This window comes from Podarcis pityusensis (genome assembly GCF_964106645.2).
Source record: "Podarcis pityusensis genome assembly, chromosome: 17".
Lineage (NCBI taxonomy): Eukaryota > Metazoa > Chordata > Lepidosauria > Squamata > Lacertidae > Podarcis > Podarcis pityusensis.
Window position 1 is genome coordinate 1,589,922 of NC_138042.1, and position 15,351 is coordinate 1,605,272.

Below are 15,351 nucleotides of genomic sequence, written 5' to 3' on the forward strand. Positions count from 1 at the left end.
CTTGAGTGCTTTTCCTTCCCTCCCCACTTAAAACGTGGTTACAAAGCACGGATCCACATGGATCCTCAGGATTTTTGCATTGGGCTACTCCAAACTCTCTGTCAGATCACATGTCTGTGGCCACAGCATGAACCACAAAAATCATACATCCACTGTTTCGTTTAGAATATTTTTTTTCTTGTTTTCCTCCTCTAAAAACTATGTGCGTGTTATGGTCGGGTGCGTGTTATACAGTGAAAAATACGGTAAATGAGGAGGGACACAGCTCGGGGGGGGGAGCATTGTTCCGACTGAGGACAGGGAAGAGGAGGCAGAGGAGGGGCGGCTAAGGCGCTGGCTCATGTCCTCCACTGCTGCCACTGGCCGCCTTTGCTCCCCCCCCCCCAACATTTGACCAAATTCTACATTTCCCCACAGACTCAAATTTTAACACCGAAAAAGACGACCTATCCTGGGGAAACTGGACATATGGCAACCCTACGAAAAGAGGAAGGATTTCTTCCCCTGGCACATGCTTAGCCTACGGAATCCACTTCCTCAAAAGGCTGTGATGGGCGCCAGCTCACAAGAGGAGGAAGTCACATTCACAGAGGAGAATGCTATCCAGGGCTGCCAGCCACAATGCCTAGCTTCTCCCTGCACGGTCAGAGGTAGTACAGTGGTACCTTGCAAGACGAATGCCTCGCAAGACAAAAAACTCGCTAGACGAAAGGGTTTTTTGTTTTTTGAGCTGCTTCGCAAGATGGAAACGTCTTGCAAGTTTGTTTCCTTTTTCTTAACACCGTTAATACAGTTGCGACTTGACTTCGAGGAGCAACTCATAGAACGCGGTGTGGTAGCCTTTTTTGAGGTTTTTAAAGACTTTGGTGATTTTTGAAGCTTTTCCAAAACTTTCCTGACACCGTGCTTCGCAAGACAAAAAAAATCGCAAGACGACAAAACTCGCGGAACGAATTAATTTCGTCTTGCGAGGCACCACTGTATCAGCACTGGGGAAAGGCAGGTGGAGAGCGGGCCGTTGCAGCCCAGTCTTGCTTGCAGCTGCAGGCTTCCCATGGAAACATGGTTGGTAACTGTGAGAAAAGAAGGCTGTGTTAGATGGGCCTTTGCCCGGATCCAGCAGCCAGGCTCTACTCTAATTGCCAGGCTCTACTTTATGTCCTACCAAAATTCCCTATATGGATGAAATCTTTCCATAGCTGACAAGCAATTGCCTATAACTGAGAAGGGAGGAAAGTACAAAAACAAACACACACTTGCTTCCTTTCCCCTCACTGGTGAGGGGATGGAAATTTAGCAGGCTTTTACTACTTCCCATGCTTGCCAGTTATGCTATTGTGCCTTTGCACTAATCGGCTAGAACACTGAAAGGCAGGCGCTTTCTGTTTTAGTATATGTGCTGCCGAAGCGAGCACGAAAGGCAGGCGCTTTCTGGGCAATTAGGGCGAATGCCCCGAGCATCTTTCCCCTCTTATCACCCCATGTGAAAGTGTTTATGACTTATCCCCCCTTTCCCCCACTAAATGAAAGCTGTAATATACCAGAGAAGGGATTAAGCAGGGCAAGGCAGCCCACCTCAGATGATATGCAGATTTTGACATATCATTAAAATGGATGGGTGTGGCCCTGTGGATGTTTTAGTCAAATGTGCTTGTTGGGGCAGAAGGGAAAAGGAGTCCAGCAACATCTGGAGGGCAACTGGATCCCCATCCCAGGTCTCCTAGCCCAGTGAAAGTTCTGAAATTGATACTTTGTGGTCTATGGGAGATGGGGAATGGTGGCTGAACTAGGAGAAGGATAATTATTTGTGAAATCACAAGAACTGAGGCTTGAGTTACTGCTGGGCAGCAAGAAGGTATTAATGACCTATTTTGTTTGCGTTATTTTACAATTTTGTTTTATCGTTACACACTGCAGCTTAGCGTGCATTCCCCACTTTGAGAATTTCATACCAAATATGTAAGAATGGTATATCAAATAGATGGTGGCTCTTGCACTGTGTTTTGTGGCTTCTGTGGTCATCTGTGCACCCAGAGTCAAGCAAATCCATTGCAGATGCTGGTCTGCAAAAGAAAAACATGCTTCCCTCACCCCCCCCCCCGGCCGCCTGTGGCCTGTGCAGCCGCAGAGGAGGCACTGACCCCTCCAGCTTCCCTGGGAATGTTTCTCTTTCGGGTCTGAGCTCTCAGTAGCTCTTGGCCTCACTCTGCTGAAGACGGAGGACCTTGTGTCCCCAGTGGGATGAGCTCAGTAAGACGGAGGAGGTGGAGGGCTTGAAAGGAAGACTGGGAAATCTGGTCTTGTACTTTATTAATAACTCCCCTAACTTCTTTTCAGATCCTGCACCTTTTGATCAAATAGTTGTGCATGTAATTACAGCAGAGCTTTTCATGTTGGTGACACACTTTTTAGATAGGGTTACCTATCTAGAAGTTGATGAACTTTTGGGGGCAAAGTTGTTGAGCTATTTTTAGACATGCAAAAGTTCATGACACAGTAATTCAGTTTTACTAGCAAACCAGGGGTTAAACTTAACCCCTTGAGCCCTGGGAGGAGCACGTTCACGCAATACACCTACACACTGCAGCTGATACCCTAATGTGTCACAATACAGAGTTTGGAAACCTCTGCATTACAGTATTGCTGCGTGGTATACTTTACCCTGCCTTCTGTGGCCAGAAAGTAGTGGGAGCAAAGCTGAGGTGACACTGGATTACAAAAGCTCAAGCTCTAATATATTCAAAAGGGTAGGTGAAATTTGTTAATTAAAAAAAACAACAACTCTGGGTGCATATTTTGGATTCTGGGGTTTTTAAAGCAAAAAACGTTCAGGAAAAATGTAATCATAGGGTATAACAAAAAAATTCTGAACATCTCAGATTTTGGCCTTAGAACTTAAGTGCTAGCAACATGTTTCAAAATTAATATTGTGAAGAAATATTAGTACTTCTGAACCTGATCTTACTCCTGGTGGGTCAGGTTGCTGCTGTGGCTGAGGTGCTTCTGCAGAGGGTAATAATAATAATAATAATAATAATAATAATAATAATAATAATAATAATTTATTTATACCCCGCCCATCTGGCTGGGCTTCTCCAGTCACTCTGGGCGGCTTCCAAAAAAATATTAAAATAATGTAATACATCAAATATTAAAAGCTTCCCTAAACAGGGCTGCCTTCAGATGTCTTCTAAAAGTCTGGTAGTTGTTGTTCTCTTTGACATCTGGTGGGAGGGCGTTCCACAGGGAGGGCGCCACCACCGAGAAGGCCCTCTGCCTGGTTCCCTGTAACTTGGCTTCTCGCAGGGAGGGAACCGCCAGAAGGTCCTCAGCGCTGGACCTCAGTGTCCGGGTAGAACGATAGGGGTGGAGATGCTCCTTCAGGTATACTGGACCGAGGCCGTTTAGGGCTTTAAAGGTCAGCACCAACACTTGTTGTGTCAAGTATAGTTGTTCCTGAAAAATGCAGATCTGGCCACTGTCACATGTGGCGCTGTGGTCTAAACCATTGAACCTCTTGGGCTTGCTGATCAGAAGGTCGGAGGTTCGCATCCCCACGATGGGGTGAGCTCCCATTGCTGTTACAGCTCCTGCCAACCTAGCAGTTCAAAAGTACGCCAGTGCAAGTAGATAGATACTGCTGTGGCGGGAAGGTAAACGGTGTCTCCATGCGCCAGAAGCAGTTTAGACATGCTGGCCACGAACCAGAAAACTCTCTGCGGACAAATGCTGGCGCCTGAAGTGAGATGAGTGCAGCACCCTATAGTCATGTTTGACTGGACTTAACCGTCCACTTGCTCCTGCATGATCCCACCCACCCACAGCTCTGGCTGTGTACACACAGCAGTTGTTTAAAGTGGATTTGATGCATCCCGTGTGGGCATGTGATTCACACAATGTTGGCCTCCCCCAGGTGGCAGCCTGCATTTTCTGACCACTTAATTCAATTTGCCCGCTTTCCGGATAATGCAATAAGAAAAAAAACAGTGTGAAGTAATATGTTACTCAGCCGTGGATGTACTAAAGCGTATTGTGTGGACATAATTTTTTCCCACATGAATGATGATGCTTTGCTGGGGACCATCCATCACTACACCCCCGACTTCTGCCTGGTGAGGCACTCCTCAGGGGGCTGCTGGTGACACTTAAAAAAAACCTGAAATGCAACTCACTGTTTTGTGCAAATCTGGTATGTCCAAAAAAGTATTTTTTTAAAAAAGCACGTTAGTGCACATGTGCACAATGTTGTAAAGCAACACAATTCTCTGTGTTATTTTCACTAATATATACATTTTCATTTACACTTTACCATGCTGTGTGAATTTTCATCCACTACATGGCTGGAAAACTGCATTGCAAAATGAGGAGAAGTATGAATTTCAAAGGCTAGCCTGTGTATTGTTTCAGAAAGTGCAAATTAGGCAAGAGGGGAGACAGTGGGATGGATATGGGTAATAAGGTTAGATATGCAATGTTGGAAAAATTAAGCAAGTTCACCTTTGTGAACATTTCATTTCTTCCACATCCCTACTTAGCAACAACAGATGTGAAAGTTCTATGTTCAAAAACTCAGTTGTGTAGGTAACATCTTCTGGCAGTGTACCAGGGTACTTGTTGTACCCCAACCCACCCACTTCTAGGTTTGCTGATTTATTTAATTTATTTATTTATTGAATTTATATACTGCCATATACCCAGAGGTCTCAGGGCGGTTCACAGAACAAAATAAAAATATAAAACCACAAAATATATAATCAAAATAAAAACAACAACCCAATAACCCCCCCAAAAAAAACCCCACATTTTAAAAGGGCATAGGATGTCAATCAAATCAGCCAAAGGCCTGGTTAAAAAAGAACATTTTTGCTTGGTGCCTAAAATATTGAATTCTCTCTTGCTCTCTTCTTTACAACACAAAACACATTTGCCTTTTTATCAGCACTTTGATTCAAATTTGGCTGGGTTGTTAAGGCAGGGTGGGGGAAACTGTGGCCCTCCAGATGTTGGTTAACAACTCCCATCACCCCGATCATTGGCCCTGTTGGCTGGGGATGGTGGGAGTTGGAGCCTAACAACATCTGAAGAGCCACAGATCCCCAATACCTGTGTTATGGGCTAAAAAACAATAGCTTTAGGGTCCAGACTCAGCCCTTGGGTCACTAGTCACCATCCTTGATGGTGGGGTGGAAGAAAGAACAGCTCTGAAGGATTCTGTGGATGTGAGAGTCAGGAAAAGGGCTTGTTTACGTCAGTTGTGTTGTTACTTTACACCCAAAGGAGCATGGCTTTCCTTTCAACACTACTGCACCATCATCCCCAAAGTTAAATAGGAGTGGCTGGGCTAAGCCTTTGGGAGCAAAGAAAAGTGCTGTTCTCAGCAGGATTCTTGCCTGGATCCCTCTAGGAGATGGGGTGGGCAGGAGGCCTTTTAACAGTAAAAAAATACCAATCTTGTACAATCATTCTGTCCCCCTCAATGTGAAAGGGCTTGGCTCCCATAGCCCCCTGTCAGACAATGTGTGTGCGCGCGCGCCTGCACAGAGCCAAAGTGGTGTGTGTGTGTCTCCCAGCTATTGCTGTATTTCAGCTGTAAATTGATACATGAATATTTCCTTCCCTGCCCTACCCCACAGAAGGATTGGAGGGAATCCAGGAGGCCAGGGGCTGGAACAAAGAAATACACACTGCCCTTTCCTCTTTGCTAGAATGGATTGGAGGAAAAGCAGCAGTAAGATTTGCTCCAGCAAGGCTGGGGAAAGCCTCATAATTTGGACTATGGTCCTATTCCATCCATGACCTAGTGTTGGATGAAATGCTTGGAAATGCTTGGAGTCCCAGAAAGCAAAAGTGTTGTCAACCATGAGCTGGAGATTCAAAGAAAACAGCCTTTTCACCACCAGGTCAACCTTTCCCAACCTGGTGCTGTCCAGATGTTTTGTTGGACTACAACTGCCATCAGCCATAGTCAGCACACCCTTAAGGTGAGGGAGCTGCAGACTCCCTTATCTGCCCACTTGGGTACTCTTTGCAATGTGGAAATAGAGGCATTCTTAGGAGTGGGAGGCCCAATGTTGGGGCCCTGCCAAAGGCCTGGACTTACCCCTCTTAAGGAGCCATCCATGGGACTATTCACTAATTGTGACAACTCCTATAAGAAAAAGCAGGTAAGATGTACATAAGGGAAGAGACCTCATGCATTATGGATTCGACAGATCCTAGTGAGTGAAGAGTCCAAAGGGTAGACTGAGCATGAGGGATATCAGTGGCTCCTACAGTAGGAAGGAGAAACCTGCGGCTCTTCTGATCCTGCAGACCTCCAAATCCCATCAGCCCTAGCCATGCAAGGAAAACCATGGGGATTATGGGAAGAGTTACACGTTCTCCATCCTTGATTTACGTATACACTTCCTTCAAAGTACACTCTTAGCTACTAAGCTGAACCACTTCTTTCATATACAAATGCAAAATTTACATTGAATAGCTGCTGTCATCTGTCTCACATTAACATTCCCATAGTGGAAATGCCAAAAAGATGCATTTTAAACATACTATGTGAAAAAATCATTGTGCCTTCTTGCATAAGCCTCGGGAAGTCTGGGGCAGGGAAGAGGTGGTCAGAACCTGGAAGCTTATATGATTCTATTTAGAGCAGAGACTCCTAATGATTATTTTTTCCCAGGGTAAAAAACCAAAGAGGGTCAGCCCTTAAGTGTTTTTGCAAATGTGCACATCCTCAGATAACACGGGCAAGGGAAAAATGAACAAAGGACAACTGTAGAAGCAAGTATTTTAATACATACAGATCTCCATTAAAAGGGAGAATTATGTTTAAAAAACACCCCACCCCCCCTTAGTGTTTCCACAGGCAAGATTCTATTAGGGAAAGGAAAGTAGGATTGAATAGTCAAGACTGTACCCTTTGGTGTGCGCAAGAGAGAAAGAGAGAGAGAGAGCGAGTGCAACAGTCCGCTTCTGCCTCTAGAATTCTTCCAGTGACTGACCCAGTGCTTTCCAACACTAAATTCACTTTGTACTACAAAATGTATTGCCAGCTTCGTATATTTTTAAGGTCATTTATTCCTCCACAGAAACCTTGCAATTGCAATTTAGTGAGGGTGCTGAAAATTCTATTGAAAGATCTCCAAGGCCTCACCCGGCGCTAAAATTCGCAGCTACAGCCTGTCCTGAAATTGTCACTACTCACAGCAGTGTCATGAAGTGATGGACATGGGGGAACGGGGAGGGGTGGCCATCAAGCAGGGGCTTGATGCATTTGGATGTGGGAGCAGGGAGTGGATTGGCTGTTTCCAGAAGTGAGGACAAACAATAGTTCTTAGGAGAAATGAAAGGGTTCAGGTAGAGCCATTTTGTGTGTGCGTGTTGTACACAAACAACATGCCGTTCTTTTGCCCCAGTGTTGTCTCCAATTAAACAAGGTTTTTGAAGTTGGTCTGCCGAAGTCGAAACAAAATTAAAAAATTCCTTCCAGTAGCACCTTAGAGACCAACTAAGTTTGTCATTGGTATGTGTATCTGAAGAAGTGTGCATGCACACAAAAGCTCATACCAATAACAAACTTAGTTGGTCTCTAAGGCATTTCTGGAAGGTTTTTGAAGTTCTACAAAATCCTGCAAAACCTCTGAACAGTGGGAAGAAGCTCACAGTAGAGGCAATAATCCTATGAAACATTGCAAGCCACACTCTTGGTGGGGGGGGGGGAGAGAGATAAAAATGTTCTGCTCTCTTTTCCCTGGGTGCACATCCATCCCCTTCATTTGCTTGCAGTAGCTTGGAATAAGTGCTTAAAGCAGGGGTGGGATCGCCCTCACTCTCCAGAGGCAGAAGAATATACTTCAGCACCATGTAGCAGTCTCCTCTTGAAAGCAGCCAAGGGCTCAAGAGAAGCGAGAGATATAAGCAAGTACAAGAAAACCAGACACAGGGAACAGGGAGCCAGTGAGGTTCTGCATGGCATCACAGAACGTGCACACAAGTGTTACAGTGGTACCATGCTATTGCTGGAGGAGAGCAGCACTCCAGGTCCATTCACACAAAACGAGAATGTTCATATGCACAAACCTAAATGCACATGTCACTGGCTTGGATTGCGTGGACACAGGCCACAGACCTGTGTCAATGCAGATTACAAAATTATAACTCAAGAAATACCTTGCAGCCAGGCAACTTCACACATCCACATCTACTGGCACTTGCACACAGAGGTTGTGTGCGCACACACATGCAATACTTCATTGCTACAAGAAGAAGAACAAGCACACATATGCTTCACAGGCTCTACAGCTTTAAACGTCAAACCTACATACACTTGTCTGGGAGTAAGTCCTATTCAGTTCAACTTGCTGTGCACTGGCTCACTATATACATGCACATGGGTGAAAATATTTGCAATTTCATCCATCTTCTGCATACTTTGCCATGTGCCTGGTATCTGTACCTTTCAGTGCTTAAATTTATAGCTGCAGAAGGGCCAGGGCTAAAAATATCCTAAGGGCTCTGTTTGAGGTGGATGACTTAGCTGGCTAGCTACTATCCAACTAAAGAAATCCCAATTCACATATTCTGATGAAATAGACCTGACTCAGATATGTCCTGATTTGTGCATCAAGGTCTTTATACGCAACATTTGACAGGGTGCATAACTGCCCATTAACACTGCAGTTCCCCACTCCATAAGCAAGTCTTACATTTCTATGGGTTCTTGTTTAGAACCAGCAGCCATGTTAAACCAAGAAGCAACACTCTTTAAAGTTTTGCTTGCTTTTTAGCCAGGAAAAGGATTTTTAAAAAGAGTACCACACAGGCTTATTTTATTCCTACAAAATGTTGTTCTGAGGAGGTGAAGGCAGCGAAGAGGAGGGTGCGTTATTTAAAGCAATCTCCCACCCCCTCCAGCCTCTGGGCTGCATCACCCGTGCTTGAGGAGGGACATGATTCCCACGCCTGCATCTCATTCCCATTCATAAAAACACCCTCCTCATTCTCAATGGCATGTCCCTGCACATCATACCGGGTGAATCACGTTTCCACCTGCAGCAGCTGTAGGCAGGATACCCACCCACACCTGGCTCTTTCCTTGAAGGAATAGCCCTCGCACACCTCTCTTCTTTTCACCTCTTCCTTAGCAATGCCCCCAGCCTCACAAACCCACCTCCCCCAAACCCACACGTTTGTTCCCACACTACAGAAGAACTTTTGCAGAGGGGCTGGAAGTCCAGGGCCTCCTGTTGTCGACTGGTATTACAGGTTGGGGATGCATCCTGAGGGTGGCTGCATGTGTGTGCAAATCTAGCCTTCCAACACACACACACATGCAGTGCTGGAGGAAAGAGGGCTCTTGATTCTGATGACTCAACAGGATGAAGCCAAGTCTGTCTAACCAGCCATCAATCCTACACACACTTCCCTGGGAGTAATTTAAACTGAACTCAGCAGGACTTACTTCTGAGTAGACATGCACCACACTGTTACTAATAATCATAGAAGCAACTTTCCCCTCAATGCTGCCTTGGCACACCCCGTACGCCTGTCTCCCGAGGCTGCAGTGTGTTTTAAATTCTTCTGAGCCGTCCTCCAGTTCACCCAGGGTGTGCTGAGGATGGGGTCTGGGAGCTCAGCTGGTGATGGGCTTGTTCCAGCTCAGGGGTAGGCAACCTAAGGCCTGGGGGCCGGATGCAGCCCAATAGCCTTCTCAATCCGGCCCGTGGACGGTCCGGGAATCAGCGTTTTTTACATGAATAGAATGTGTGCTTTTATTTAAAATGCATCTCTGGGTTATTTGTGGGGTATAGGAATTCGTTCATTTTTCTTTTCAAAATACAGTCCAGCCCACCACATGGTCTGAGGGATGGTGGACCGGCCCACGGCTGAAAAAGGTTGCTGATCCCTGTTCCAGCTCAACACAAGACATTTAAGGGCCTGGAGAGGGAAATCCAGGTGGCAGCCTCTCCTGCTAATTGTCATGGGATACAATCCAGTGGGAAACTGCTCTGCATTTTAAATACAGAACCTGAGCCATCAAAAGACCGGCACTTATCCACATGTTGGCATGGGTTGCCCTTCAAACAAGGTACAAAATTTGAAACACCCAGTTCTCTAGCTTTTGCTCAGCCCCCTGTCCCGGCCCCCCATCTCTGCCAACAACCAAGGGGACTGTTGATGCACCTTCCATCCAGGCTGGACACAGGAAACTGCCTTATTTGGAACCAGACCACTCCTGCTCCTGCTCCTGCCTGGAAGTGGCTCTCAGGGTCACTGTATTTATTTCCAGCACGATTCCTCCCTTATAACTAACTGCCCCTGTGACTCTCTCCTCAATCTTAAGTCAGCAAGGCAAGGCTGCAATGATTTCTTGTTACTTCTTTGCAAAAAAACACTTTAAGAATGGGAGAGACTGAATGCACTGTTCAATAAGCCATGCTAAAAATAATATATATTGGTGTGTGTGGGTGTGTGTGGGTGTGTATACACACACACATATATGTTAAGTGTGAGCATAGGGCAGGGCAGTTTCATACGACTCCCCCCACCCAAGAGCTCTATATGCATTTATGCACATCCTTCACCTCACCGGGGGGGGGGGGGGTGGCGGCGGTGCGGTAACCAGATACCTTTAGAACAGTTGCCAAAGTGATCATCAGTGATGGAGAGAGCACATAGATTGGCTTTACTGAAAAAACAAACTCTAGCCAACATGCACTCATGCCAGCCACACATGCATCTCTGGATTTGCCTAATGACCTTTGGGGTCCCTTTCAACGCTACAGTTCTATGATTCTGCGATTCCAGGACGGGAAGAATTGGCCTTTTCCTGGCTCAACTTGAAAGGCACAGAAAACCTGCAAAACCAGTTTGAGCCGAGCCCAGAGCAGGAGACACACACACACATTTGCACTACAGGCAGCAACAGAGCTATCAAAGTGCCCTTGTTGTTCCAAAAATGTTTTGCATCTGTTTTCACTTCCAGTCACTCAAGGAAGCTCCTTGGCTGCTCTATGGCCACATTAGGACCAAGGCAAAGAGAACCAAGCAGATTTGAGTGACTGGTTGCTACTTCCTTGGAAAGGAGTGAATGCTTTGGGAAGGAGCGAAGGCATGAAAGCATGCTCTGAGGTGCAGGACAGAAGGAACTCTGGGCATACAAAACAGGCAGGGCACCTTTTAGGGTAAAGGAGCAGAACTGTACCAAAGCAAAGTGTCAGCATCTGAGCAGGCTGCTCACTCACTTCAAGTCATTCAGTCTCTCTCTCTCTCTCTCTCTCTCTCTCTCTCTCTCTCTCTCACACACACACACACACACACACACTAACAGAACGTTCTAATACTGTGCAGGTCTAGTGAACAAACGGACACCTCCAGCTATGTCAAAGGCAGGTTGATTTGGCCACGAGGAGGTTAGCATCCCATGTACCACATCACCTTTGTACCGCTCACTTAGGTCCAACCCACTCCCCTTTCTTTCATCATCCACCCCATAGTTCCCTTCCTTGTGTTTTTTCACACAAAAGTGGAATGTTCTTTCTTCATGAAAGGTGCAGTAGGATTGTCCTGCTTTTGGGTGCAGCGTTCCAAGGAACTGGAACTGCGGAGGGGAATCATGCAACGCTCTGACGGCTTCCCCTGCCCCATCATACCCCAGCAGCAGAGGACTCGCAGGAACTCCTTCCTCATGTCCTTGCTGCGGAGGGTGTAGATGAGAGGGTTGATGGCTGAATTGAGGGTAGCAAAGGCAAAGAAATATTTCGACTGGAAAAGGATGGGGCAAGACTTCCTGGCACATGAAGCATCTATTGAGAGGATGATGAAGGCAGGGAGCCAGCAGATGATGAAGGCCCCCAGGACAAAAGTGACTGTCCTGAGCAAGGCTATAGTCTGGGAGCCAGCCATCTCAGCATGGCTGGAGCGGACGATGCGATAGATCCGGACGTAGAGGACCACAATGGAGAAGAGAATGGCGGTGAAGATGGTGACCACAAAGACAACGTAGTGTTTGGAGTAAAACGGTAGGACAGTGGAGCACTTGTCAAGGTCATGTATGCAGTTCCAGCCAAGGATGGGCAGCCCCCCAATGGCTGCCGAGATCACCCAGCAAGCGCCAATCAGAAGCACCATACGGCAGTTCTTGTCGCTACTGTAGACCTTCACCTTTGTGATGGCCACATGCCGCTCTATGGCAATGGCCAGCAGGCTGAAGACGGAGGCTGCCAAAGTAGCAAAGGCTGTGCCCTCTCGCACGAACCACAGCAGCGGGGTGAGGTGGAAAGTGGCTGGGCCCGAGAGGACAACGTTGGCTATGAAGGCTGAGCCAGCCAGTAGGTCTGAAAAGGCTAGGTTGCCAATGAAGATGAACATGGCCGAGTGGAACTTCTTGTTCCTCCAGACGGACATGAGCACCAGCAGGTTCTCCAGGATTATAAAGCAGCAAAGCACAATGATAGCAACAGAGCCGCTTGAGAGTGAAGGGTCATCATCTTTCTCCAGCCTATCCTTGGTGTAGTTGTAGTGCTCCACAATCTTGTGCTTGTTGAAGTAGGAATCGAAGGTGTTCCCCATGGCTTTCCAACAACAGGTTACACTTGTGCCCACTCACGGACGTCTGTATTAGAAGGCATCAAGGCAAGACCACAGTGAGAATGTGTTCATTCAGAAGAGAGGGGTGAGGGGCCAACTCGCAGAAGCCTGGGGTTGATGAAAACACATAAAATTAGCAGGGTTAGGAGCTTAGAACAAGGAGTGTGGTGTTGGGAATGCAAGGCAAAATATAGCCTTACCCTGTTAGAGAGGCATGTGCATCAGAAGCGCTAGTCTTCAATGTCTTAGCCTTCCATTTACAGGGTCATGGCCTGCAGGGTGTGTGGGTGTGAGCTGACTGCAAGAGAGCAGCTTTCCTTTCTTTTTTCTTTTCCTTCCTCCCTTCTAAAATGAATGCACAAGTCTTTAGCCCAGAGACAAAAGCCCCCCAGGTATTGCTGGATTCTAACCCCCACCAGCCCAAGCCAGCATGGCCAAGGGCCAGGGATGATAGGAGTTGTAGTCCAGCAACATCCGGAGGGCTGCAGATTCCCCCCTCCTGCTTCAGCTTTTTACTAAGGGAGATAGAAAAAAAGTGTCCTGGTTGCTAACATTCCTTTTGCATGTTGCATTATGGAACTGTGGTGTTTTGTTTTTTTATCAACATGCTGCCATGTTGCACTAAATTTCATTTGCACTAGTGGGCATGGTGCCACACAACAGGGGAGGCCATTGGACATGTCACCATCCTTTACGCATGGACATGCTTCTGTTTCCCCATTAAAGTGGCAGTAAAGAACTGTATGCCAGGATACCACTCCAAATTTAATCACATGGTATGACCTATGAAAACATTGGGAAAATTACAGCACAAAACCGTTGTGACAACCAAATACCAACCGGACATGTGTGCAATGCTGCACAGTCAGGCAATTGCAAATTTGTTCGTGCTATTTTCTGATTTTGCACAAATTGGAAGTATGAAAAAGAAATGAAAGCTATTGTAAGTAGATATGGGAAGGCCTGGAAAAATGTGGGGGGGGGAATCAAGTCCCCCCCCCCCCATTTTTTTCCAAAGCCATTTTTTCTTATTTGACAAAAACAAAAACGGGGGAGGGGGGAACTGTTGTTGTTTTTCAATTTTTCCAGTTTTTTCCCAGGCCTCCCCATTTCTGATTGTAAGTTCTCAGCACACATGGCTGTTCAATATATTCACCATGGAAATTTTATGTAAGTTTGGTTGTACAGTTTTGTGTTTGTGTTAATCTGGGGATTCAAAATAAAAGGAAACATTCCCATATTCAGGAGTGCCCAAAAAAGAGTTACGAGCCCAGATGGGGGGAAACGAAAGCACAGAAGAAACAGCAGTTATGGGAGCAGCAGAAACGACAATCAATCCGCTCATCCCTGAGCTGGCTCAGTCTGTAGAGCAGGACACTCTCAATCTCATGTTGGGCACTGCATTGCAGGGCTTGGACTATCATAGAATCATAGAGTTGGAAGAGACCACAAGGGCCATCGAGTCCAACCCCCTGCCAAGCAGGAAACACCATCAGAGCACTCCTGACATATGGTTGTCAAGCCTCTGCTTAAAGACCTCCAAAGAAGGAGACTCCACCACACTCCTTGGCAGCAAATGCCACTGTCAAACAGCTCTTACTGTCAGGAAGTTCTTCCTAATGTTTATTAGGAAGACTAGATGACCCTCGTAGTCCTTTCTGACTCTACAATTCTATGATGCTAAAACAAATAATCTCTGACAATGCGTAGAGCTGTTTGGAGCCCAATTTCCCCTAATTTATCATATTAGCCCTGTGTCAAGTAAACCCAACTTTAGAAGGGGAAAGTATCAAGACCAGTGTTGTTTGAGAATAATGTCAGGTGAACTACGCAAATTAAATGGGAATGCAAACAGCTGCAGGCAGACAGTAAACTGATGTAGACTTGATCAGCCCTACATAGTGTAGCCCACTGGCCATGGACAGAGTTCCAGTCAGGGTGTTGATGAGCCTCTTATTCGGCTACCTGTCAGCAACTGCAAAAATAAAAACAAGGGATGGTCAAGCCCCTGACCTCCATGTGTGGTTGGGGGGCCACATTTGGCTGGTAGGTCAGGCCTTGGCCAGCTGTAAGGGAAGAAGGAGAAAGAAGGAGCAATTGGCAGGCCCTGCCAAGGAACCGTGGCCAACACGGCTTCTGTTAAAGTCTCAGCTTTCATAACTCATTGCTTTGATCTTTTCAACTTGCTTTGGTAGAATACACAGTACAGTGGTAATGAGATCCTTACATTTAATGAAACATCCATATAACAATTAAGGTGTGCTTCCACTTACTTAACAATGTAGCATTACTGTCAGAGCAACAAGACAGGTATTCAAGTAACAGTGTTTTTCTTCTTAATTAAATAGATATCACACTTCAACTTTCACTTTAATACTAGCTTGGGTGCGCCACCTTCCCTCTCCAACACAAGTCTCTGGGAGTTGCGAGGTCTGGCCCGAGGGCAAGGCGGGAAGGGCAGGCGACGGTCGCGCCCATGGAAAGGCAGGAGGTGGGGGTGGGATGGAAATGGCTTCCCTCAATGACGCTGCCTTGTCTCTATCCCAAATCATTAATGATTTACCTTCTTAAGCACCAGGCATGAGAGCAGGCACCAGCCCCAAAGAAAAGACTGCCTGTTAGAATGGGAGGGGATTATGCTGGGACATTGCAGGGCTGCTGTGTTGTCATGTACACATTAAGGCACAGGGAATTTAAAGGGGAAGTACAGGGGCCGGGGTGGGGGTGGGGAGAGAAAGTTCATATCTGACCAGGGATTGTTGA

At 46.4% G+C, this 15,351-nt stretch overlaps 1 protein-coding gene across 3 annotated transcripts in view; it reads right to left on the reverse strand.

The window, feature by feature from the left end:
* Positions 1-6,770: 6,770 nt before the first annotated feature.
* Positions 6,771-15,351, reverse strand: part of S1PR2 (sphingosine-1-phosphate receptor 2) — a 47,205-nt gene continuing 38,624 nt past the window's right edge. For all 3 annotated transcript variants that reach the window (XM_080988500.1, XM_080988498.1, XM_080988499.1), the window contains one exon: positions 6,771-12,696. In XM_080988500.1, coding sequence (XP_080844626.1) covers positions 11,515-12,570 — 1,056 coding nt within the window. In that variant the 5' untranslated portion in view covers positions 12,571-12,696 and the 3' untranslated portion in view covers positions 6,771-11,514. The remainder of the gene's footprint in view (positions 12,697-15,351) is intronic.